Genomic DNA, 25,570 nt, shown 5'->3' with positions numbered 1-25,570 from the left:
GGGGGGTCCTAGGTGACATTAGGGGTCTTGGAGACCCCTGATGTCTCCATAAAGAGGACCTGTCACATATTTTGCTATCACATAGGGGGGTTTTATTAGCCCCCGTATATGATAGCAATAAAGTTTAGTATAAAAAAAAAATAGGAAAAAAAGTTACCCCCCAAAAAAATGTAAAGTTACACATAAAAAAAAATTAAATTTTTTTTTTTTAAAAAAAACGTCCCCACCCATACATACATACATGCATGCGTCGGGGGCGCATACGTGAAAAACGAAGATTGCGCCCATTACGCCGCACAAGTTACATATCGCCGCGAACGTCACAGTGGGAGCAATAAGTCTAGGGCCATTAATCACTGATAACACTAAACTGATGAGCGGCAAAAGCTTTTAAAGCGTCGCCTATGGCCAATTTTGGGTATGGTAGTTTTCTGCGATTTCGCGGGTGCGCGCAATTTTACAGCTTGACGTGTTTGGTGTCTATTTACCCGACGTGACCCCTTCTTTTATATTTGACAAAAAAACTGGGTAATAATAAATGTTTCCTAACATAATGTAAAAAAAAAAAAAATTTCTGTAATTTTTCCTAATTATAGTAAAAAATAAAACCCGTAGTGGTGATTAAATACCACCAAAATAAAGCTCTATCTGTCCCCAAAAAATGGTATAAAATTCATTTTAGTACAGCGTTGCATGACGGAATAAACGTCAGTCAAAGTACCTCAGCGCTGAATACTGAAAAATGGCCTGGATGGGAAGGGAGTCTAAACACCTGGTCTTCAAGCAGTTAAACAAACATGTTCTTATCTTATGGTGTGGACAGTTGTGTAGAAATGATATTTAATATCCTGCCAGGTAAGCTCAATTTATGAAGTGAACGTTTGAAGACCTGCACTTCATTTGCATGACCTTTTCACAGAGCAGCAGTTTAGTTTTTATGTATGGAGCACCTGCTTGTCTTATTTGAGTGGTGGCTTGTTATCGGTTATCAGGTCATAAATGAGGTTATTCACAGACATACAGGTGTCTTTTTAGAAAAATGAAACAGGTGTTATTGAGGCTTCTCATGCAAGAAAGCGTCCATTGTTTTAATTTGAACAACCGCTCCATAAACAGATTGGTGGTGTGAATCCGTGGGCTGAATTTGCTGCAGGGTTGCTGAGCTGTTCAATACTCTGCCTCTTTATGGGGGCCATTTATCAATTCTGTCACATGACAAAGCAGGGCTAAACAGGAGCAGTGAGACAGATCGTGCAACAGATTTACTTCTAAATTCTAGCTTGAGTCATACATTCCTCCCTGCTCTGAAGAAGCACTGCGACAGAATAAAGCCTGACCCTGACCACTTCTTAATTGTGCATCTGTTTACTATAGGAGAGGCAGCCTGATTTGTCACTAATTGTAATTTGCCTAATAAATGTTCCCCAATGTGTTGGAGTTTACCTCCCTACAGTGCCAGCCATCTCCTGCTTAGAGAATTCTGCTATAAGGCCCCATTTACAATTGGGAATGGGACCAGTCACAAATTCCTCCTCAAGACTCATCCAATCAGCTGCGGGCGGAAGGTGCTGTATAATACAATAACAGCTGCCACAGCCTGGACGCAGATTGTTTGCGAATGGCTGTGAACAGCTGCGGGCGGTGGCAGCTGTCATTGTATTGTACAGCACCTGCAGCTGATCGCATGAGTCTCACAGAGAGGAATTGTATTGTCCATTATTCTTATTGTCTTGTGCCAGAACAGACTTTCAGACACTTTGGGGGAGATTTATCAAAACTGGAGCAGTTGCCCATGGCAACCAATCAGCTTTTCTCTTCAGTTTATTCAGTTAAGATTTGAAAATGAAAGACAGAAGCTGATTGGGTGCCATGCGTATCTGCTCCAGATTTGCTCTGCTCCAGTTTTGATAAATTCCCCGCTTTGAGTTTTACAGTTTACAAAAAGAAACGTAAACCCTTATATATCCTATGATGACTTACACACCAAGGTCCCATTTGTTATGTTTATCAGCAACCTTGCAGGTTTCCCCAGTCAACTTTTCCCCAGTGTGACCTTCTCAACAATGGAACATCAGATGCTTCAAGACTGCAAAACTACCAGCCAAGTGCTTTAATGAATGACTGTTCTTTGAAAGATGAGGTGAAAGCTAGTGAAAGTTATGTGTCTGTTTATTTATAGCCCTTATGAGGGTGGGGCCTTTTACTGAATAGCCAGGGCCTAAGCTACCTGCTTCTAAAGGGCATAAAACAAATACAGAGCTACTTGTGTAAAGTGAGTGATGACATGAAAACCTTCAGAAGTGGACATTTGATATGCAGCACAAATGTACTAAGGGAAAGTTGGAGACTACCTTTACTGACTTCCTTACAGTCTGAATTGCTAACCCAGAGAGGATGTTTGTAGCATGTTAAATGGAAGTTAAAACTACTTATTTAGTAAGCTGTCTTTATTATATTTTTGCCCCAGGTCACAACATTTCTCTATCGTGATACTGTGAATTAATCTCAATATTCCAAATAAAAAAGTGGCATGAAACTTTAGGCTAGGGTTCTTATATTATGGCAGTGGCCTCTTTTCTGTTCATTTTTTGCTTACAGACTTGATGTGTTGTTCATTTTTCCTTTGGCACATACTGTTTTCTCGTGTATAAGGTTCCCTCCCCTGAAGATTGACTTTATCTCTCTGTAAAAGACTGCAATACTTGTAAAGTAAAAATACACACAGAGAGGCTGCCCTCTTGTTGCTATAAACTGGTTATTGGATCCAAAGTCCTGTTTTGAACAGATGAAATGGTTATCATATTTTTATGTGTGATGTTCCTTTTTATCGCCTGTAAAAGGGTCTAGTGAAAAGAGTGTTGTTTTGTGAGATGTGCAGGGGTTATGGGGTTGGAGCGTGTTTGTAGAACTACATATTGGGACGTTACTGTGGGCTCTAACAAACCCACCTTTCGCAAGTTTGACTTTATGCACGGGTTATGGGGGTGCAATGGTTAGTTGGTAGAGGCGTGGCTAGGTAATAGGTGTGCTGCATATGGGGGGTGGGGTTATTATGGGGTCCCTGACCTGGGTCCTGTACGGTCAGAAAATGGAGGTGCAGGGTATTTAAAGTGTCTGTTATAACTTTCTCATTTAAAATACACCTCTCACTATAGGCATTCTAAACTGCAAGACCATAATACACATAACTTGATATTGTATTTGTGTTTACAATACTAGGTTCTATGCAAATGTAATTAAAACATTACACGAGCACATCCCAGTTCTGTAGAGACTCTGCATGATCATGGTAGCAAAAAAAGGGTTTAAGAGAGAACACCAGGCAGCCAGTAACTGTCTATCCCTGAACTAAGGCTGGTTACACACATCACATTTCGGCTGGCCCTATCTCCTTGACAAAAGTCGATTTAATGAAGGGATATACTGAAAAATTGTTGGCCAAACAGCGCTTGCAGCCAATCTCTCGAACAGGCTAAGATTCTGATTTATTTTTACAGAAAGGAAATGCTGAATAGTAGGATTTCAAAAATGAATCACTCTGGTGCACATGATCATTGTTGAAATGTGGAAAGGTAGCCTGGGTAAACGTACATGTAAAATGTTTATGAAGGACTGCATTGTACATTTATTGTCTGATTATCTTCAGGAATCTTTTATTTTTGTGTTTAAAACATAATTCAATGTCTCTACAATAAAACGCAACCCTTTGAAACAGAGCAGCACATTCGTAGTATACTTAAATGCTAAGTTATGTTTTCACAGTAATCTATGTCAGTTACAAACCGGTTATAAGTTGCAGACCTCGGTCTTCCCATGTCCTTTGTCCATTTTTGAAGACTTGAATGCATTTTATTTTGCTTGCTATGGAATCCAGTAAACCATTCATATCATATTTACTATACTGTAAATGAAGGATGAGACAACTGCAATCTGATCTTATACAGAGGATTTATGGAAAGTTGCACTACATTAGTACATTCTTTCTGGTACAGCTTCTTGTGCAAGAAATGTTTAAATTTGTTTCAGATTTTCCACATTCTATTACCCTACATTCACCTTGATAATGTAAATCCCTGAGTTTAAAGCTGGCCATGCACTGTACACATTTTGAATGGTTCTTCATAAACCGTCCCAAATGCTTTCAGTGGGTGGCCCTGTCGGCACCCTTCTGTTCTGCATCCTTTAATTAGAAAATCAAACGAGCAGGTCGGGTTATTTTAGGGTGAACAGTGAAGGCAGCCAATCTGCTTCGTTTACTCTGGGTATTCTGACTGCGGCACACCTGCCACTGTTATAGAATAGCCCAGCGGGAGATTCATCCATCCAAGCAGTTTAGCGTGGATGAAGGTATCTGTTATATTTTTTTTCGTGCAGCCTGCTGGTTGAACAAAAATATATAACCGTGTGTGTCTGAAGTCTGTGCAAGGTGCAGTAATCAGTAGCCGGTAGCCGAATCAGACTTTGCTTTTCATCAGTCAGGGCAATAAGAGATAATTAGTTCCTGTGGGTTACTGCACTTTGAACATTGCTCTATGCACTAAATGCATTAAAACAAAACCTGTTTTACACTGGCATCACTGATCCCAATCACCAGGTTTAAACCAAATGCCCCGGACTGCCACAAACCCTCTTAGTGCCACACTTCTTGTGCAGAATACTGACAACTTGCCAGCATGCCAATTGCCCTATTTTATGACCAGTATAGGGGTTCTTAGCCCATTCAAAAACTGATTCTGCTTCCTTGTTAATGGTCGCTGCACTGGGGAACAGGTACTGTACTTTGCACAGTGCTCTTTTCCTGCAGAGACTGAAGCCTAAATGTACCTATACCGGGCTGATCAACATGTCACTACACCTTTTCAAACCTAATCTGATACTAATCATAAGAACAACTATGGTTTTCTATAGAGTATATCAGCATGTCACGTACATTCAGGTAGCCAAGCTGTCTTCACAACATAATGCTGTTTCCTAGAAGGAAGAACAACACAAACAAGTATGTCTGTAAATAAGAGAATTCCTATGGGCCTCATTATATGCTTCCTTACCTGTCATTTGTAATGTCAGGAGAGTGGCCTGGGCAGCAGTTTTGTGATTTGCAATTTAATACTCATAAGATGGCCTTTGTATTTGAGATGCCAAAATATCAACTGCAGAGAATCTATACTCAATACAAAGGTGGATGTCCTCTGCAGTGGCACTAGTATCCACAGTAAAATAAGCACTGCAGAAGCATGGATTAGCAGGATCAACCAAAGGTAGAATTGTAAAAAAAAAAAAAAACTACATCAAGCACGGCTAGTCCACTCTGTCCTTGGGGTTGGATGTGGCCATCCTAGTTCTTCCCTACATCCATGCGACTCTAGGCACCTGTCTAGCTTGATTAAAGGAGAATTATGAGGCGAGTGAAAATCACTCAACCTCATAGTTCTAGCCGACCTGTGACAATGAAACTGTCACAGGTCGGCTCAATCGATCGGGAAGTGAGCGAACACATAGCGTCGCTCGCTCACTTCTCCATCTATCCCTGCAGAGAGAGGTGACTGTCACGGCTCCCCGCAGGGAATCCCCCCTCCCCTGCCCGATCCTCCAGCGCTGGCTGGCGGAACGGACGGGGGAGGGGGCGGTCACAGCTGGCTCTGCCTCTAGATAGGCAGAGCCCGCTGTCAATCCCGCAGCTGGGTGGATCTCGACAGTAATGTCGGGATCCGTCCCGGCTGCGGGGTCTCAGTATACTGAGCTTAGGGTGACGGGAGGACGCTAGTTTGTGTCCTCCCGTTACCCTTAGGAGAACTATGGGGTAAAGCTCTGACCCCATAGTTCTCCTTTAATGGGTAATCCAGTCCAGCAACACTGTAGTAGTTGCCATTCAAATGTTATATAATGGCCAGTATGAATTTTAATACAAATATATATTAACATTTGAACGACAACTACTTCAGTATTGCTGTACAGGACTGGATTACCCATTAATCAAGCTAGACAGGTGCCTAGAGTCGCATGGATGTAGGGAAGAACTAGGATGGCCACATGCAACACTAAGGACAGAGTGGATTAACAGTGCTTGATGCAATTTTTTTTTTCAATTCAATTGCTTGATCCTGCTAATCCATGCTTCTGCAGTGCTCATTTTACTGTGGGTACTAGTGTCACTATAGAGTCCTCAGATGCAGATTCTTCTCCAGCAAAAAGAACACTGAGCAGCATAGTAGTAATATCATCACACCTCACTCCAAATCTCATGAAAATAGTAATCGGCTATCTAGCACTCAGACAGCAGTTCCATAAATGATCTCGCAATGCTGACATAAGGCACATAATTGCCTGTTTGTTATCAGAAATTCAAGGAAAATGGTAATTGTTTTTTTTTTAGGGTTCTCAATAGGCTTAAATTGCATATCTAGATGCTACCTATAACTTGGCAAATTCTCACTTTCTGTGTTTAGGTCCCTTTACATTAAATAGTATTGGTCATATATTGCATATGTATGTTGAAGACACATGTACTGTGTTCAGAACTGTTATAGATTGTTACTCCTCCATACGAGAAAGTGTAGAGGGCGGAGCACTGTTCACCATCCGAATCTAACTCGAGGAAAGTTCTTGGTTTGTTTGTGATCTGTGACCTTAAATTCTCTCTTGGACATTACTAAAACTGTGGTAAAATGCTTGGTCATTTTTTAGCACTTTGAATAGTGTTTGATGCATTTACTTGTGTTCAAGGTTTCAGTGTTTGCAGGCCCATAATAGTTAATTCTGTGACACTAGCAGTATTTTGTGTCAAGACAACATTGCATGCTTGATCTTGCTGGATAAACAATATCTAATAGATCCCCTGAGCTGTGGGTTGTGTTCAGCACGCAGCACATTAGGCAAGTAATGCAGCCTTTTGTTTCCTCTGATGCAAGCACATTATCTCAGCCCTTCCTTCACGGCAGCTCTAGGGAAATTCCAGCCTTCCTGCCTTTTCTTTACCTTATTTATTTTACCTTTTACTAGCCTGAAGTCAATTTGTTATTGGCTCTTACTGATAATCGTTCGTTTATGCGCTGTAAAAATGAGATGGCCTGAAGACATTAAAGGCCTATAGGCAGTTGACCATTATTCGATCACTTTTACAGGCACCTGCAGACTCTACTGTTAGAAACATTCAGGCCTTGTTCACACCAAATGCAGACCAGATCTGCATGAGTTTCTGCACACGCAGTGCAGTGTGTTATACCACATTTTTTGCTGCGTTTTTGATGCGTTCCAGGCCGTTTTTGTTTAAAAAGTTTAAAGTGGGCTTTCAGTGCGTTCCAGTGCGTTTGCATGCGGTTTTGATGCGTTCCAGGCCGTTTTTGTTTAAAAAGTTTAAAGTGGGCTTTCAGTGCGTTCCAGTGCGTTTGCATGCGGTTTTGATGCGTTCCAGGCCGTTTTTGTTTAAAAAGTTTAAAGTGGGCTTTCAGTGCGTTCCAGTGCGTTTGCATGCGGTTTTGATGCGTTCCAGGCCGTTTTTGTTTAAAAAGTTTAAAGTGGGCTTTCAGTGCGTTCCAGTGCGTTTGCATGCGGTTTTGATGCGTTTGCATATCCAGAGCAGGTAAAATGGGGTTTGCTGCAGCTTTTTTACATGCTCTGGAACTGAATGCTGCGGTGTGAACTAGAGCCCAAAATACAGTTGGAATACATTGGACGCAGTTTTGATCCAGTCTGTAACTGCTCTGCTCCTGGAACGCACTTGGTGTGAACAAGCCCTCATGGGGCAAAAGCAATCAATTATTAAAACATTTTGTCAAGTTGATTTTTTTCCCCCCAAGATAAACTAGCTTTAGGCCCCATTCACACTGAGCGATTTATCGCGCGGTAATTCCCGCGATATCGCGGCTATTTACCGCTCGATATCGCTCTCCAATGCATGGCAATGGGGCTCTGTCCGTCGCTGTCGCGGGTCGTGCGTCGCTAAGCAGGACCCTTTTTGGACCCTCAATGCAAGCATTTGCGCGATATCGCGCAAAATGCAAATCGCGCGACAAACGCGCAATTTGCGAATCGCTCAGTGTGAATGGGGCCTCAAGAGCCTGTTCACACCATGTCCACACCAGCACAGTTTGTTCCTGGACCAAAAATAGCATCCCAATCTCGTACGATGTATATAGCTGCATGAATATAGATCTCATACCAACCCTATGGAAAGTGTTTGGGCATGTTTGAACTCATACCCTTGGTGCAATAAATGTACAACAAATGTGCAGTAACAAAGCCAGTGCTTACATGGCCACTACCAGTGTTTGGCCATTCTTCCTGAGATGTGTCGGTCAGAAATATTTACTTTTAATTTTGAAGGAAAAACTCTTAATTGGGTCACTGCCCTAGCACAGAGAGAGTTGGGCGTCCTTAAGAGGCTGGAAATAGAGAGTTTGATTTGCTTGCATACTTCATATTTTTGTTTATAATCCACTCAGTGGCTGATTTTCACTTCTGGTTAGCTGTAAATTAGTAATAAAGCCAAAATAAACTGCAGGATCATTTGTATGCAATATAGTGATGTGTGCTTATATAGGTATGACTGGGGGGTTATATATCCTTAAAGAAGAACTCTGTGCAAAGCTTTTCTTAACCCTTGCAGTGGGGCTGAACCTTGCAGCCGGCTGGCTGTTACAGCGCCCCCACCAGCCTGTCTCCTCCGCTGCAGCAATGGCATGCCCCTCGGCATCCTCGCGTCCTATACACAATGTATTGGATGTGATGACTCAAGGAGTCTTAGCCTGCTGGAGCAGAGGGGAAGAGAGGCTCCAGGAAACTGTCTAACAGCCACTTGGCTGCGAGGATCAGGTGAGTATAACTTTATTATTTTTGTACCTAGACCAAAAAGAGCACTTAGCCTTTGCCGTGCAGGGGTAGCCCTACTGCAATGGTTAAGAAACGCTTTGTCTGAAGTTCTTTAACAGTGGCTAACCTTTTTTTTTTTTAGCCCCAAGTCGTACATGGGTAATCATAACAGTCATTGTATAGTGGGATCAATATTTGTTATATAAACAAAAAAATATAATAAATGTCTTTTCTTTTTGTGAACTTTGATCCCTCTCATGTGTTACATTTTTTTACATTTGTCAGGCTCTTGCCTGAACTGAGGAATGTTATTAAAAGATTACATTAGTACAGGTTGATCCACTGAGTATTCGGGCAGCACGGATTTAGGCACTTTAACCATTTCAACTCTCACACCTGGTTATTCCAGCAAAAAATGAGCAATGGAAAAAAATGTTTAAACATTCTTGTACAAATTGTAGATAAAGATGGCTAAAAAATAATGAAGAAACTTCCCAAATGGGTGAATATGAAGTATTTCATTAGGAAACATCGTGTGTGTGTGTGTATTTAGCTGTTCCTAACTTGTGCAGCTAAATTTAATGTTATAAAAATGCTTACATTACAGTAAAATATTTAAAGGCATACTGTATTACACCTATTTCTGGGTTATTTTGCCTTTCTTTTGATATGTTTTATGAACCTGGGTCCTTTGAGCTTTGCACCACACCCAGTGAGGAGCATTCACAAGATTTCCCGTTAGAACTAAGACGAGGTTTTAGAGGACATAGCCAAGTCTTAGGGCCCATTCACAGATCTAGCAAAAAACTGTGCTCTACCACACTAGATCATCGCAGGTCACTCTTAGGACAATTGTTTTCTGTGTGTCCCATTCACACTACAATTTGGAGGTGAGGGACAGGGTGCTGTGATAAAATGCAAATATGCTGCATTTTATCTCAGCACAATGGATCCCACTTTAGATCGCTGCACAGCATTGCAGCAGACCACGCTGCAGTGCCGGTGACCTGCCCAGAGTGTGTACACATTGTACACTCCACACAAAGCTGAAAAAAAGTAAACCGTGATAGCTTTGGCAGTGTGGGATATAACACGCACTGCAGGAGCTGCCACAACTGCTAAAATGCAGCATTTCAGCAGAAGGGGTAGTGTGCAAGGGGTCTTTACCTGAGGTTTCTTACCACCAGAATGCATGCTAACATCATTTGTTTTCATGTGTGTTGATGTGTTTCAGTTTGCTTTGCACTTTTGAAATACTTTGCTTAAATTGATTTAAGTGGCAGCCTGGTCAGCGACTAAAAAATATGAAAATGAATTCATGAGAAACATAACTAGGCAATAAGCTTCTTTTTTTTTTTTTTGAAGAACAAATCAGTTGTGGTAGCCTACATGTTTTATCTCATTACAGGTTTCCTTTAAATGAGGTCTGAACCTTGAAAAGGAAAACTAAGGGTAGATACAACACTACCAGTCCCTTCTCCTTAGCAGTATAATGGATACTGAAAAATGTCAGGTCCACTTTAAGGTCTACAAAGTTCAGTTTAACCTTCAGGACCTTGCGTGTTTGTACGTCATTGGATGTACTCAGAGAAATCCAATTTCTGTTTATTTTTAGTGGTGTTTGCATTGCAGCTATAATGCTGGCTTAGTGAAATGATATGGTTACATAGCAGTGCAGAGCAAGCAGAAAACACCATTGACTCCTGCAGGCAGCCACAGTGCTGGCCTAGACTCAAAGAGACAAACAATCCAGCCTATGATGGTGCAGCTTTTTTTTGTTTTGTTTTGTTTTATAGAACTGCTTCATGTAAATCTCAAATGGATTATTTAGGCAGTATTATCATTTCTGCATAGATGCATTAAAGTTTAATTTTCTGTTTGACATTTACCTAGTTGTCTCACATTGGAAGACACAGTCTGTATTCAATCATCGCTTTGCTAGATAGAGATGTTTCAGCTCATTCTGATCTTCCTCACCTCTCAACACCGGCACATATTGATTCTCTGAGGCTATAGGACATTGCAGATGGCTATAGCAGCCACCTACACATTGTGATTGTTTCACTGAATATTCCCGTATCTATAAATCCAGTCACTAGGGTATGCAAAACCACCTTTCATGGGCTTGTGTAGAGTACAACTAAAGGCTCTTATACGACAGACTAAACAAGAACCAAATCCAGTTACTATGTGATGCTCAAACCTGATAAAGTTCTTTTACCTTCCCTGACATTTGTGTCTCACACAGTCCCCCCTCACAGACACTGCAGCTCACTGTGGGAGGGTTTCAGCAACAGAGGCAGTGCTGTCAATGTAGAAAGCAGTGGGCCGGTCTAGGTGTGGCCAGGGGCTGATTGATAATGTACAGGCATGTGAATCAGCAGTGATAATGCTGATAGCCATGCCCCTTCTGACATCTTTTCATCCCACTGTAGTGCAAGCAGGTACAGCCTACGTGAAAGTGACAATTCTGCTCTGAATTCAGGAGCAGTGCAGCATCGTAGCCACTCCATCAGAGGAAGTTGCAAGAGAAAACTGTAAGTGCAGATGAACTTATCAACTGCTGCAGCACATCATTTTTAATGGAAGTCCATAGTACTGCTTAGCTGCTCTTGTGCCTGTATATCCCTCATGGACTAGAGCAATTTCTACATTTCCACTATAGAAATGTTTAATTGGTCGTAACTTTGCCATTACTTAAAGTGATGTTAAACCTTTGCTGTTTTTTTTAGATGAAGAGGTCCACGCTTCCATTTTTTGAACGTTCTTGTTAAAATGTGTTTCTCGCCTCCTCCGGCAGCTGGTCCCCAAGCTGCTGATCCCCCTGCCAGTTTGTGGGTGTCTCCTTTTGGCTGGCGGTGCTGAGGAGACACCCGTGTGTGTGTATTCCTAGCCGTGACCTGCGCCTAGCTTTGTGCATCCATAGACACATACAGAGTGTGTGTCTTTGCCCTGACTCCCTCCACCGCTCTCCTTCTAAATGCTTTACTGACAGCAGATGAAGCCTATCACTCCTGTGCCCTCAGTACCCTCCCCCACAACCAGGAAGTTTGGGGGATGGCGATATCTTCCGTGACCCGGCGAAGGTGACAAGCGACCACAGGTAAGTGTGGGGAAGGCACAGGAACGTGGAAAGGTATAGGAAATGTTTTACATCAATGCAGAGAATGCATTATGGTAAAATAAAAAAAGTCTAGCCTTTAGTACTATGTGTACTATGTTAGGGTAACAAAGTAATACGTTCATTGTTTTTTGGGGGAAAAAACAATGTTGTTTTGCAATGTTTGTTTAAAAATGTGGTGATTGACCAGTCTTCATTTAAAAAAAAAAAAGTATTTTTACTGTAAATAAAAATGTTTTATTCTATATTTTGTCCTATTTAAAATGATACTAAAAATCATGTTTCTGGGCACAGTGCGGCAAAGCTTTATTTTTCTTTCATTTTTGCGCATTTTCTTATGTGACAGTAACAATCAAAACATTTAAAACTCAATTACAAATATGAATGGTAACAAAATAGAAATAATAAAAACAATAAAATAATAGCAATGGGAGGAATGAGTTAATTAGTGATGATAAGGGTTAACTCTGGTTTAATAAGGGGTTTATTTAAAATTTTAAGAAAACATTTTTAACTTGAAATGTTTCATTACATGATGTCATTGTATTTCATTCATATGTAGCTCTACATGAAATATTAAATACAATTAAATAATTGTGTTTTCCCATTAACACTTGCAGCTAGTAATTGCTGGTAATAGCGATGGGCAGATCAGCAGTAGGGGGAGAGGAACTATGGAGCTTTTTTAGAGATGCATCCTAAAAACGTTGTTGAAGATTTTTAGGACGTATCTCTAATGTTCTAATCTTCCTTATGTAAGCTACTAGTCCCACCAATCTGCCATGTAATGGGAAAAGGGATTAAAACTCAAGCTCTGCAAGGGGCTTGCATGTTCTCCCTGTGCTTGTGTGGGTTTCCTCCGGGAACTCTGGTTTCCTCCCAAGCTCCAAAGACATGCTGGAAGGTTAATTGGCTAATTAGCTCCTCCAGTTGGTTAATTGGCTCCTGTCTAAATAGGCCCTGTATGTATGCATACGAAATAGGGGCCTTAGATTATAAGCTCCTTGAGGGCAGGGACTGATGTGAATTTGCAACTATGTAAAGCACTGTGTAAATTGTCGGCGCTATATAAATAAATACATATAATATATATAACATGTTTGTTTTTGGGTTTAGATACACTTTCAGAGCCTAGCCATGCTATATTAAAAAAGAAAAATATGTTTAACTGTCAGACTGCAATACTTTGAATAATTTCAGCAGCAAATTTAGTCGTGACCCTACCCAGTTATGCACCCAGTGCAAGTTGAGGAACTTTGACCCGTGAGGCTTACTGTACACCTTTTATTTGATCTTTGCTATATATTTCTGTTTGTTTTGTTGCCCAGCATCTGTTGTTTGACCTTATGTCCTGCAAACAAAGAGTTATTTTCTGTTCTATAAAATGGAAAGCATCGCAAGAACAGAGTATTGGAATTGCTCTAAATCCAACATGGAGCAGTATAAAGAACATATATAAATGACTATTGGTTTTCAATGATTTCATTTATAGGCCATTAATTTTTTTAATTTTTTTTTACAAGAAGCTTTTCTCTTATGTGGATTGATGATACTATATATAACTTCATCAATAGCTGCTAGTATTACTGCTATTAATGTCCAGGCACAGTTGGCGTCTCTTGGGTAGTTTGGGCTGTATGTTTTTTGCTTTTGTATGTGTTGTTTTTTCTTTGATGATTAGAGGTTTGCTTCTTATAACTCTTCATTTTCTCCCAGCCTGTTTGCAGAAAGTAGTACATATGTTATTGAGAGGATAGTGTTATCACATGTGTTCAGGACTAGATATTGTATATGTGGTCACACAGTATCTATAAAGAGGCCTGTTTGTATTGTAATAGCAGTACGGGAGTGTGTGGGGAAAGAATGGTTGTTGCTTGATAGAAGCAGTTAATAGCACTCGTTTTTACTTGCTGTGGTGATAAGCAATGACGAGCAGTTTAACTTAAAAGTTGCAAAGTATGTGTACATGAGAAGGGAAATTCCCTACATGTTTAATTCCCGAGCTGGTCAATTTATAGATTCAAGTGAGATGGGCAGTTTGTTACTCCCCAGCACTGAGCTTTGCCAAAAAGCTAAAGGGGCCCAGTACAATTTGAATCCAAGTGTCACAAACAGAGGCCCCAGTGGGATAAGTTTGCTAAAATGTAGATGCAGTATGCAGTTGGGGTTCTAGTTTAATTCGTAAGTGCAAGATATACACTCCCTAGCTAAAAAAAAAAGGTCATCACCTGGATTTAGCTAAGCAAATAGGTAACAGCCTTCCATTGCATAAGTGTTATAATCTAGGCTTGCTTCAGTTGGTCAGATGGAGGTTCAGCAGCATTATGTCTCCAAAACAGGTCAGCTGCTTACCTGAATATACTGAATGACCAGGTTTTTCCATCAATGGATTTATTTCTTCCGTGATGCTAAAGCTAAAGGTGGTCCAATGAAATTTTAGAGTGTGTGACTTGTTTGGGGGCCAGGCAGCATATGTAGAAATGATCAGCCTCCGAGCAAAGCTTACTTCAGCCCCTCCTAAATGTATCAAAACAAAATGCAGGGTCTGACTCATCCAGGGCAGTCAAAGACCTCTTGTACGGGTACCAAATATTTCCAGTGTAAGCGTACATTTTTTTTTCCATAAAGGTCACTCGAAAAAAAAAAGAAAAAAAACTTGGCTGAACACAGTTTAAACCATCCACCACATAAACTTAAAGTGGATCTTTACCCCCTTTCACTACAAATAACAGCAGCATGCAGCTCTGCATACTGATATGAAATCATCTTAGATTTATTAGATAAACACATTTTTCTTTTACTTACAATTATTGTTTTTCCACTTCCTGGTCCTCTTGGGCATTAGTGATGTAATTTGTGCCCAAGCATTGCATCCTGGGAAGGTTACATCCGCAGAGCATTGCTGGGAAATCTCATGAGATCTCGGGGAAAGGCATTTCATCCCCTGAGATGATATGCATGGTCACATGTCCTAGTCACATGTGACAGAGTTCCCGGAAGTAAAGGGAGATGTATTAACCTGCTTTTGGTAAAAATGGCCACTGTGAGAAGAATGGGGAGGAAAAGAAAAATAAGGTATGCAGAGAATAAAAAGCCTGCAATTATCTAGAAGTATGTGTTTGTAGATTGTCATTACTAATCATTTCTAAAGGTGTATTTCGTGTCATTTCAAAGATAAGGGTAAAGTTGCTCTTTAATTGGATTTTTGGTCAGTTTTAATTTACATTTTTTTAAAGGTAAAAAGATATTGCAATGGTTTTCATTATTTTTAAATGATTATTTAAAAATGTTATTTATGATGTAAAAAATTCCTGTAGGGTGCATCCAAGAGACTCTGTTTGCAAAGTATGTTGGCCTTTTTTTTTTTATATAGTAATAACAAAGCCTAGCATTGCTGCATGCTATTTGGCAGCTTCTGCAGACTGACTAAGATGCATTGTTTTTTCATTCAGTTGTCTGTTTTTAACCCAAAAGCTGTTAAAAGCATTTTCAGAGAGCATATAATTTGCATAGCACCTTCCGCATCAAGACATCATATACTGTAGTATGGCAATAAAAAACATTGCAGCGTGACTGTACAAAATAAAAAGCATGTCCCTAAAAATAAAGAAAATCAAATCGGTAGTTTTGTGGCTATGCTACAGTTTGTGATCAGATAGGCCTATGTTGTCTGAGCCTGTATACAAAGGTTCAGCATGTACTGTGGCAAGCTGAATGCGTAATTTCTTTTTGTGATTTTTTTTTTTTTTCCCCCATCACTGTAGCTGTCAATAATATATTATGTTTCCTTTTGCAGGAGAAGCTCTTGTCACGATCACTTCAGAGAGGTGAAGATCTTCAGTTTGACCAGGTAAGATATTTAGGCTTTGGAAAAGCAACCAGAAAATACCTGGGTTGGTCCATTTGTCTGTTCATTACAGTATACTGTATGTAAGCTGCTGTAAACCATCTTTCTCTATTTCTTTAAAAGCTAATAAAAACAGATAGAACAAGATTAAACGAAAAAAGTTTTGACTGGAGTTGGGTTTTCAAATAAATCTAAACTTTTTGTTTTTGAGAGAGAAGGGAATAGGTAGAAACTCGAATTTTTTTTTTTTTTTAGCCTATGTCCCTTCACTTTCTGTCCCAGAGACACAAAAGGAAGTGAGAGGAAATATATTCAAAGTTAAGGAGAAATCCCGTTACACAGTTGTCACCTGAGCAAGAGTCCCTACTGGGAGATTTCCCCTTTATTCCTGTTCCAGTGACAAGTGTAAAATTTTGGATTTATTGATTCTAGGTGTCATTCAGCCCAGAAGACAACTGGTGCTGGATGGCAGGGCAGTGTGTTTTGGGGGGAAAGTGCTGAAGTGAGTATTGTAGCAAGAGCAATTGGTTTTTTTAATTCCATGCTGGGTAATTTTTATAACTGTAATTGGCTTTTAAAGTTATTATTATTATTATTATTATTATCATCATAATACAGGATTTATATAGAACAGTGTGCAGCACTTTACAAAATCAAGCAAGACAGTACAGTTAAAGGAGAACTATGGGGCAAGCTTTGTTGCCCATAGTTGTCCTCAGGGTCACACGAGGGGATATACTGTGTCGTCTGGTGACCCAACGCTCAGTATATGCTGAGAGCGCTGCAGCTGGGACGGATCCCGACAATGCTGTAGAGATCCACCCACTGGCTGATTGACAAGTGGCTCTGCCTGTCTAGAGGCTGAGCCAGCTGGGCACACCCCCTTCCCCGTGTGTTCTTCCAGTCAACGCTGGAGAAACGGGGTGGGGTAATCCCTGCAGGGAGCGGTGACTGACGGTCAATGCTCTCTGCAGGGAGATGATCTCCAAGTCAGCGTCGGTGTATTTTCGCTGACTTCCCAAATAATCAGAGCTGACTTGTGACCGCTTTTTTTTGTCACAGGTCGGCTTAAATTATGGGAATGAGTGTTTTTCACTCACCCCATAATTCTCCTTTAAAATACAATTCAATATAAGAGGGTTAGGAGAGCCTATAATCTAAAGCGATACAAACAGGCAATCATTGTGAGAGATGAACGATCACAGCACAGTTTTAAGGTGGAGGCGGGATAGGCTTCCCTGAAGAGAAGGTGGTGAAATTGACCTAAAATTGACCAGCTTTACTATTTTTGGTGTCTCTATAGTTCCAACATTCATAAATAAATATATGGAAGAATTTAAAAAAAAATCAGGAGAAATCTTTTAGCAAGTTATACTAAACAAATAACGGTTTATTAAGGAGTATGTATAGAATAGCCAGTTTTCACAATACTCATCCTCCAAGCTTCAAAGAACCAAATGGCAATGCGGCTCATAGCTGTGGAGAAGGTCTTGCTGAGACCATCCATGTGCCTCTACTGTTACATAACAAGGTTTCTGACTGTGTATTTACAAACAGAAAGATACTTTAGTGCTTACGTGTGGAGAGGCAGACGCGTGCCCTGTGACCATTAGTAGAGTCTGCAGGTGCCAATAATTGTTAATTCAAGAATTTCATTGCTCTTGCTTCTTGAACAAAGGACCTTGCATTTTATTAATGAACTTACCCATCCAGAACTGCTGGATGTGTTTGGTATGCTTTTGTGAGCTGAGAGAGCGCCAAGCTGAGCAAGCAATAATAGGGAGGATAGTTGTTGGACTGGCCGCTCACACTGTTTCCTCTAAACATTTTATATTTTGAGTGCTAATAAAACATTGGTTGCAATTGCTGCCAGGATCTTCAAGTAATAAAGAGATTAACCAGACTCCTGACCATGCTGTGTAGCGAAAGGGGAAAAAAATGAACTGCTTACAGGTAGGATGAGCCTCTACCCTTTAACAATGAGTTTTATGCTTCTCTGACCCTGAATGGGGTTTAGGAGGAAATATGCCATAGCTGAGCTCTACTTCTAAAATGTCACATTGCCTAGCTATCTTGCTAAATCATTGGCTCCAGTACTTTTTGAGACACCCGAAGCATGTGTGCAGATCAGAAGTTCTGACTATGCTGATCTGCATTCTTGTTCTAGGTCACTGACTCAAAGTATTGAAGTCAGAGAAGCTAGAATTTTCCAACGAAGGTGTACAGTGGCAGTCATCATATTTTTCTCAGTACAGGATTTCTTGTCACAAAAAAGAATATAAAGTCTGTGTTCCTTGTGTTAGCCTCATGTCCAAATTATACATTGCCCTGTAACCGACTATGTTTATGCTTTTACTTTTTAAATCTACAGGTAATGCAATACTATAAAGAGTTGTATTGGAAGTATAAATCACTAAATACCTGGGAGAGTAAATCCGGCCCTGAGAATACCCTAACAGTGCTAGCACCTGATTGGCTCAGAATTTTTTAACCAGCTCCTTCAATTAGCTGCGAGGGCTAACTGCTCATTTTGGTCTAGTGACCAGAAAAAGGAAATCTCCTACTCACCTGATCCTTGGTTACCCCATAGTTCTGATTCCTAGTGTTCTGCTTTAAGGGCACATTCAGATGGACCTATTGGCCACCACCACTGCTCAGAACCGGCATGTCAGTATTAACAGTGTGTTGCCAGTGGCGCCTGCGCCATTGATTAACAACTATTGATGTTGATATGTTGACCCTGCATAAGTTATTATTGCGTTTGCGGTGCATGCACAGAATAACATTGGCCGATTCCGAATGACTAAAGGCTCAGATAATTCTGGGCATTCTCTGCCACCTCATGAATGCCTCATTCAGTTCCAACATGTCAACATCCATAATGTGCTACACATTGTTGATATTGACATGTTGGCCCTGCAGCTGTGGCAGCCATTAGGGTGCATTAACACTGTATGATGTCCACATGTAAACGTTAGCACAAGCATTTAAATGCTTAGTGTAACTACCACTGAGATCTATGGCTCAGACTTAGCTGTGTCCTATGGGATTTTTTTTACGCTGCTAGTGCAGTGCAGCATTATACTGCCAGACATAGCTGTCTGAATGAAGATTTTTATACTGCTGCGTACAGTAGCGTACAAAACTAGATGCTGTACACTGTATTTTTAATGGCTGTGAAAATGAGCCCTAAGAAACTTTTGTTGACCATAGCAACCTAGTTATAAAGGAAAAAAAGTAATTGAACAGCTTTGGGGATTTTCCTTTTTTCCTTTTAGATAAGTACTATCTTTAGTGCAACAATGAAGGACTGAAAAAAAAAACACTTATGGTACATAATTGGTTGTGTTGGTTACAAGCCTATAGGTGGGACATTTGTTTAAGAATTAAGGACACAGCAATATTGGAACCATGGCACAAAAAAATGGCTGCCCCTAAAAAAAAAAAAAAAAAAAAGAGTATAAAAGCTCAGCGGTTGTCTCCACATAGCCTTTTGCTCATTGTAACTATATGCTCCACTTGCTAACGTAGTAATCTCGGGAGGCAATATCTTACTATAAGCTCAATTCAGAAACACACCAGCATAAGTGTCCTTAGTTTCAAAACCATTTAAGGTTATAGAAAATAACTTTTGAGTCGAATGAAATGTGAAAATTACACTCACATGGCTGAAAATAAAGTGCCTTAGGCTGGTGTTAAAGCAGAACTCCAGAAATGATCTTTCATGGCCCTTGCATTAAGGATGGGACAGCATTGTAGCTCAACTATGGTAAAGGACTAGAATTGTATTAAAGTTTGTGTGTGCATTTCAGTCTGTTACATGCGTCCCTCAGTATCTGTGATTGCATGGCTCATAAACAACGGTTTACCTGCAGACCTGGCCCAGTTTTCTTGTGGAGAATGTGCTGCAGGTAAAGTGCTGACTGTATCACTTCTATGTATGTACCCTTTCATGCCATTTCTACAATTTTTGTTAATATTTGACACATTTATAATGTGTGGAAAGTATGATTAATAAAATTATATGGTAAAGCTCTCAGGAAGTACAAGCATGACGGATTTAATGACACGCACTATTCATCAGCTTTTCTCTTTTGCCACAGGGTATATTGCTGTTTGTATTTGTCATCATCTTTTATGTTTTCCCTGTAAAGGCCTCACCCAGTGCTACCATAGTCTTACTAAAGTAGGTTTTGCATATGGCATACGAACTAGTTAAAACTGAACTCCAGGTGCGCATATATATATATATATATATACACACACAGCTCTGTAATTATTAACACTTAAATATATTTATTTAAATACAAGCAGTGTAAGTACATGTATTTGACTTGATATCAGTCTGTCACAGTCCCTGTACAGCAGAGTTGAGACTTGTGGGGGAGAAGCAGCACAAGAAGCCAATCAGAGAAGGAAGTGTCATGTGTGCTGTTAACATACCAGGGCACTTTTGGAACCCCAATAACTTTTAAGATTGTGTAGATAATGAGATAGTGGTGGTGTTAACTCCTCTTGCCTCTGCATCATCAGCTCTTTTCTGGAGTAATATCCTGGTAGCCCAGAGACCTGATAATCACTTTGATTAGCCAGATTCTTTGGGTAATTCTAAGGGTTCTAGGCCCTCCTTATCAGCAATTACTTGGGAAGTGGTTGTGTGAATTTCTCATTTGTAATCTGACATGTATCTGGCAATCATGTTCTGCTGACTATAATCTCTTCCTTTTGGGTCTTGCTATTACATATTGCTCTGTGAAATAACTTGCATCGAGGACTTGAACGGTCACTGATTAGTCTGGGACTTTCCTATTGCCTGCACCTTTCCATTTACCAGCAATGTGATGCCTGGGCTTGTGGGAAGGAGCAACGGCTACACGGTGGCCATGCAAGCTCAAGCTGAAATTTTCTTTATACAGCACCCTAGGAATTTTGTTACTGATGGGATTCTCTGCAAAGAAGCCCCTTCTATAAACAGGAGAGATTAGGGGTGTAATAACATTTCTGATGCATGTAACGTATCATGTAAACATCACCGTTTATTTAATGCAGTCAGAGACTGTTCTTTCATAGGCTGCTTGGAGGAACACAATGTTTTCCTAACATGCAGCTATTAAGTCCATTAATAAATAAGCCATACATAGGTAGAAAAGCAAACTGTGTATCTGACTCACAACAAGACTTTGGCATAGGAGCCACTTCTTTGATTTCCGCCATGGGATTCAGTATGTGGAAAATTGGCACAGAGTAAATGTGTGGTGCTTTGAAGTAGCCAGTGAACTATTGTAACTGAGGCATTAGGATTGCAACGTAGCCAGCTTGAGACCTATAGTGACTCTAGTCTGCTACAGAGAACTATGGTAGGGTTAGGTATGTTGGCAATGGTCCCATCATGGTTGGATAGAATGACTTGTAGAAGCTCTTCACTACCTTCATTACCTTGCCTGATTCAGATCTGCTGCGAGCACACCATCCACAGCCCGGGAACAGCTAACCTCAAAAAAAAAAAAAAAAAGATTGAATGGTATTACTATTGATAACTTTCATCACCTTCTTCCAGCTCTTGCCGTTAGTGAAATAAATACCTCAGTTCCCCAGGGCAAGAATGCATCCTAGAGCCTGACATAAAATAGCAGAGGGGGTGGTAGGATACTGCATTGAAAGGTGTTCTCCATTAGGTTTTCTGATACTGTTGTAGAGTCCTACGTGTGACTGTATTTTGGGAGAATGAACTGTTGAATGAAGTTAAATATTAGCATAGCATAACATTAGCTTTGTGATAAACTCTTTTATCACCTGATAAACTATTAGCTGTGTGTTAAAACAAGTTGTGCAAACTTGGATTTAAACTATCGTAGCAACACCCTGATGTTTGTGCTCTGTGGTCTCCAGTTAAACAGCAGTATTTGTTTAGTATAGCCTTCAATATATGGGCCGTTTAAGGATATGTATTATATATGGTCTGGTCTGGCCATTCACTCCTGCTTTTCTGTCCTGTTTGTGTTGACAGGTGATCAGCTGTATGAGCTCTGTAGCAGAGCATTGTCTCCCCTCATTAATCCGCACCTTGTTTGACTGGTATAAACGACAAAATGGGACTGAAGATGAATCGTATGAATACAGACCTCGCTCTAGCACGAAATCTAAAGGGTAAGCATAACAAGGTTCTGAAAGCCACATCCTTTTTGGAGAAATGTTTCTTTGAGGCCCTTTACAGAATTTCTAACAATGCAGACCAATTTAATACTATACTTTTATACTGACCAATTAAACCATAAAGACCCTCTTTTAATGTTTATAGTCACCCTGCCAGCACAGGATCTTTTGTACACCAATAGCCCACCTGCTAAAAGAAAAATATACTAACTTTGCAGTGGCCAGTGTCTTGACATACCACTGCTTCATTGCTCCTCAGCCACTGCAAGCTTATGACCGGCCAGATGGGTTGAATCTCTGTTTCCCCCACCACACGCAGTAGTTCCTCCCTCTGGCTCCTACATTCTTTACTGACATATGAGCTAATGGGAGAAACCACAGTGCATGGCGGGGTGCAGGTATTCCACACGTCCTCTTTTTTTTTTTTTATTAGCACATGGGCTTGGTGTACAATTGGCTGTATGCTGACTGCCTCATTTTAATGGTATTTTTAATATTATGTTCTAAAAAAACATAACTGCAAGAAAATGTACTTGCCAGTATTTTTAAATGGTTGTCTACTCTGCCTATGCAGTTATTAATTTAAGGTGGGTATACACAAAGCAAATTTCAGCCGATTCTTGATTAACTGGCCGAAATTCACTCTGTGGGTGACCCCATTGGCAGGATCTGGGTGGAAAATTGTCATTGAGGTCGACTGTCAAAATACAATAGCCCCAGCAGTTTGGTTCCTCCATCCATGCTATTTAGTGTGGATAAAGGAATCTGTTAGATCCTTTTTCGTTCAGTTTGAAGTGTATACCAAGGGTGGGCAAACTCCAGCCCATCGGCTGTGGTGCAACTACAAATCCCATGACGCATTGCAAGACTGTAACAGCTACAGGCATGACTCCCAGATGCAGATGCGTGATTTGGATTTGAAGTTTCACTACAGCTGCAAGGCCAGAGTTTGTCTACCCCTGGTGCATGTATACCCATGTTTAGTTTTCTCTTTGCCCACTGCGTGGTATACCATTTCTTTAGGGGCTCTGATAGCCTCCAAACAGTTTTCACAGTTATCTATTAGTGTCAGCACTTTAAGAGTATTACATCATTTATGTATAGTGACTCTTCATAATATCCAATATGTCTTCTCAATGACTGGATCTTTTGTCTTCCAGGGATGAGCAACAGCGAGAGCGAGACTACTTACTTGAAAGGAGAGACCTGGCTGTAGACTTTATTTTTTGTTTAGTTTTAGTAGAGGTCCTAAAGCAGGTAAACTCTAGCTTATCTACATCAATATAATTGTTTTACTGTGTTGTGTTTTTGTTTTCTTGCATGGGACATTAAAATTAGTGTTACCCACAGCAATCATTCACATGCTTTTATTTCCTAACCTGCACTAGAAATAAGAGGAGATTTTGTTGCTGTGGGAATTATGTATTTCTGTCAGTTTTATATTGTTGGCAGTGTCCCCGTTAGAGAGATTTACTCTCTTGTGTTACCTGATGACCATTGTCAAGTGAGAGAGGGTCCAAGATGTTGAGTTTTCACCAGAACAGGAATAGAGGGTCAGACAACAACTGTCCTCTGTTTCTTTTACTTTCTGTTGTCTCTACAGCACAAGAAGAGGGGAAAAACATCCCAATGTGGCAGGCAAATCACAGTTCTAAAATGTATTAATAAAGTGGGGTTTTTTTGGTGATGGTTTTTAGACTTCCACATTTTTACAATGCAATATGTAGATCAGCCATCAGTGGGAACTTTTAATGACTCAAATTTAAAGTAAAGTAAAATTACTCTTGTTTTACAACTGTTGAGATAGGTGTCATCCATAAAGGGGAGTACATTGTATTCAAAAAGTTGTCCAGCTCATAGGCTTGCATTGTGGGAAGGAGTAGTAAAGGACTGTTTAGTACTGCAAAGCAGGAAAGAGAGCCCCTATGTATAAATAATTACCAGTTATAAACAAGATTCTTTAACCTTAAAGGAAAATTATGAGGCGAGTGATTTTCACTCAGCCTCATAATCTGAGCTGACCTGTGACAATGAAACTGTCACAGGTCGGCTCAGTAGATCGGGAAGTGAGCGAACACATACCGTCGCTCGCTCACTTCTCGATCTATCCCTGCAGAGAGCCATGACTGTCACTCACGGCTCCCTGCAGGGATCGCCCTCCCCTGTCCGATCCTCCAGCGCTGACAGGCGGAACGGACGGGGGAGGGGCGGGTACAGCTGGCTCTGCCTCTAGATAGGCAGAGCCAGCTGTCACTCACGCAGCTGGGTGGATGCAGACAGCATTGTTGGGATCCGTTCCGCTAAGGCATCTCAGTATACCGCAAGCTGTAGCTCACGGTATACTGAGCTTTGGGTGACAGGAGGACGCTAGTTTGTGTCCTCCCGTTACTCTTGGAGAACTATGGGGAAAAGCACTGACCCCATAGTTCTCCTTTAAGCTCAGATTTATAGAATTATTTACATCATGGTGATCATTGATAAGTTGATGTACATCAGGTTGTTCCTTCACATTTACATGTTAATTTAGAAACCAAAAAATATAAGTGCCTATATATCCTCTTTAATGAAGAGTTTGGTGGGATTAAACTTACTGAGGTCTTAAGGGACATAGTAAGATGGCCACATGCAGTGTAAAAAACAAAAAACAGATACATGCTAAATGGTGAAGCATACTTCCCAATTCTCTTCCCTCCTCTTTTTGGTCTGATATACAGATATCTATGAAAACGGTTCTATTCAATTACCAAAAGTGTTATTCTACACCAAAATCTGTATCTTATCTTGCAATTATATCATTAGCTTTTTTTTTTTAAAAGGCAGTATAAAGGAAAAGCAACGGTGGAGAAAAAAACTATTCTGGTTTTAACTAATCATTTTTGTCATATAAATTCTTAATGCCATCAGCTAAACTTGTATGTTTTTCATGGTTATTGTTTCAGATTATTACAGGTAGTAATGTTATTTTCCATTACAGATGCCTGTTCACCCAGTTCCAGATCCCCTGATACAGGAAGTTCTAAACCTGGCTTTTAAGCACTTTAAACACAAAGAAGGGTATGTCAGCGTAGACCTGTTTGATTCTCTTATTTTTGTAATCAACATGCTTGTGGAATGACATGTAAATGGCTTGTAAAAGTAATTGAAAGCTTATAACTGCTTTTGTTAATTATGACAGATCCATTCTGCTGTATTACTCTTTGGAAATTGTATTACTATGCTGTGTGTAATTTTATCTATGAACAGATCAGTATATAATGTAGAAAATGGGTGTTTATATAATATTGCCAATATTGCCGTCCAGCAACAAGACAACGCTAGGGGTATACCCAAGGCAAGCAGTGGTGGAGCGGATGAGGATATGATGAGTAGGCCACATCCTTGTGGTCTAAAACACGCTCTTGAAGCACTTGATTCAGACTGTAGGTGCCATTTTTATTTAAACAGACCTACGTAATGAATCTTGATGAGGCTGTTCCTGCTGAGGGCTAAGAATCTTTTGAGGCAGCAACTTCTTAGGGGGTTGTATGGGACAAAGAGCCTTGTGACGACAAGTGTTAAAAGGAACAGCAAACCAGTCAGCTTCTATCTTTAATGTTTTAGAGTATATTATAAACTGAAAAGAAGAACCTGTGGAAAACAGT

General features: G+C 40.3%; 1 protein-coding gene across 1 annotated transcript in view; it reads left to right on the top strand.

Annotated features, from left to right (window-relative positions):
• FRYL (FRY like transcription coactivator) overlaps positions 1-25,570 on the top strand; it is a 165,625-nt gene that overhangs the window by 40,159 nt on the left and 99,896 nt on the right. Inside the window, exons 3-6 of the mRNA XM_018575865.1 lie at positions 15,726-15,779; positions 21,784-21,923; positions 23,090-23,186; positions 24,904-24,983. Coding sequence (XP_018431367.1) covers positions 15,726-15,779; positions 21,784-21,923; positions 23,090-23,186; positions 24,904-24,983 — 371 coding nt within the window. The remainder of the gene's footprint in view (positions 1-15,725; positions 15,780-21,783; positions 21,924-23,089; positions 23,187-24,903; positions 24,984-25,570) is intronic.

Source organism: Nanorana parkeri, unplaced genomic scaffold (genome assembly GCF_000935625.1).
Source record: "Nanorana parkeri isolate BGI_ZX_2015 unplaced genomic scaffold, ASM93562v1 scaffold54, whole genome shotgun sequence".
In the NCBI taxonomy this organism is placed as follows: Eukaryota; Metazoa; Chordata; class Amphibia; order Anura; family Dicroglossidae; genus Nanorana; species Nanorana parkeri.
The sequence above is the reverse complement of the archived record's forward strand: the minus strand, read 5'-3'. Positions and strand labels throughout refer to the sequence as shown.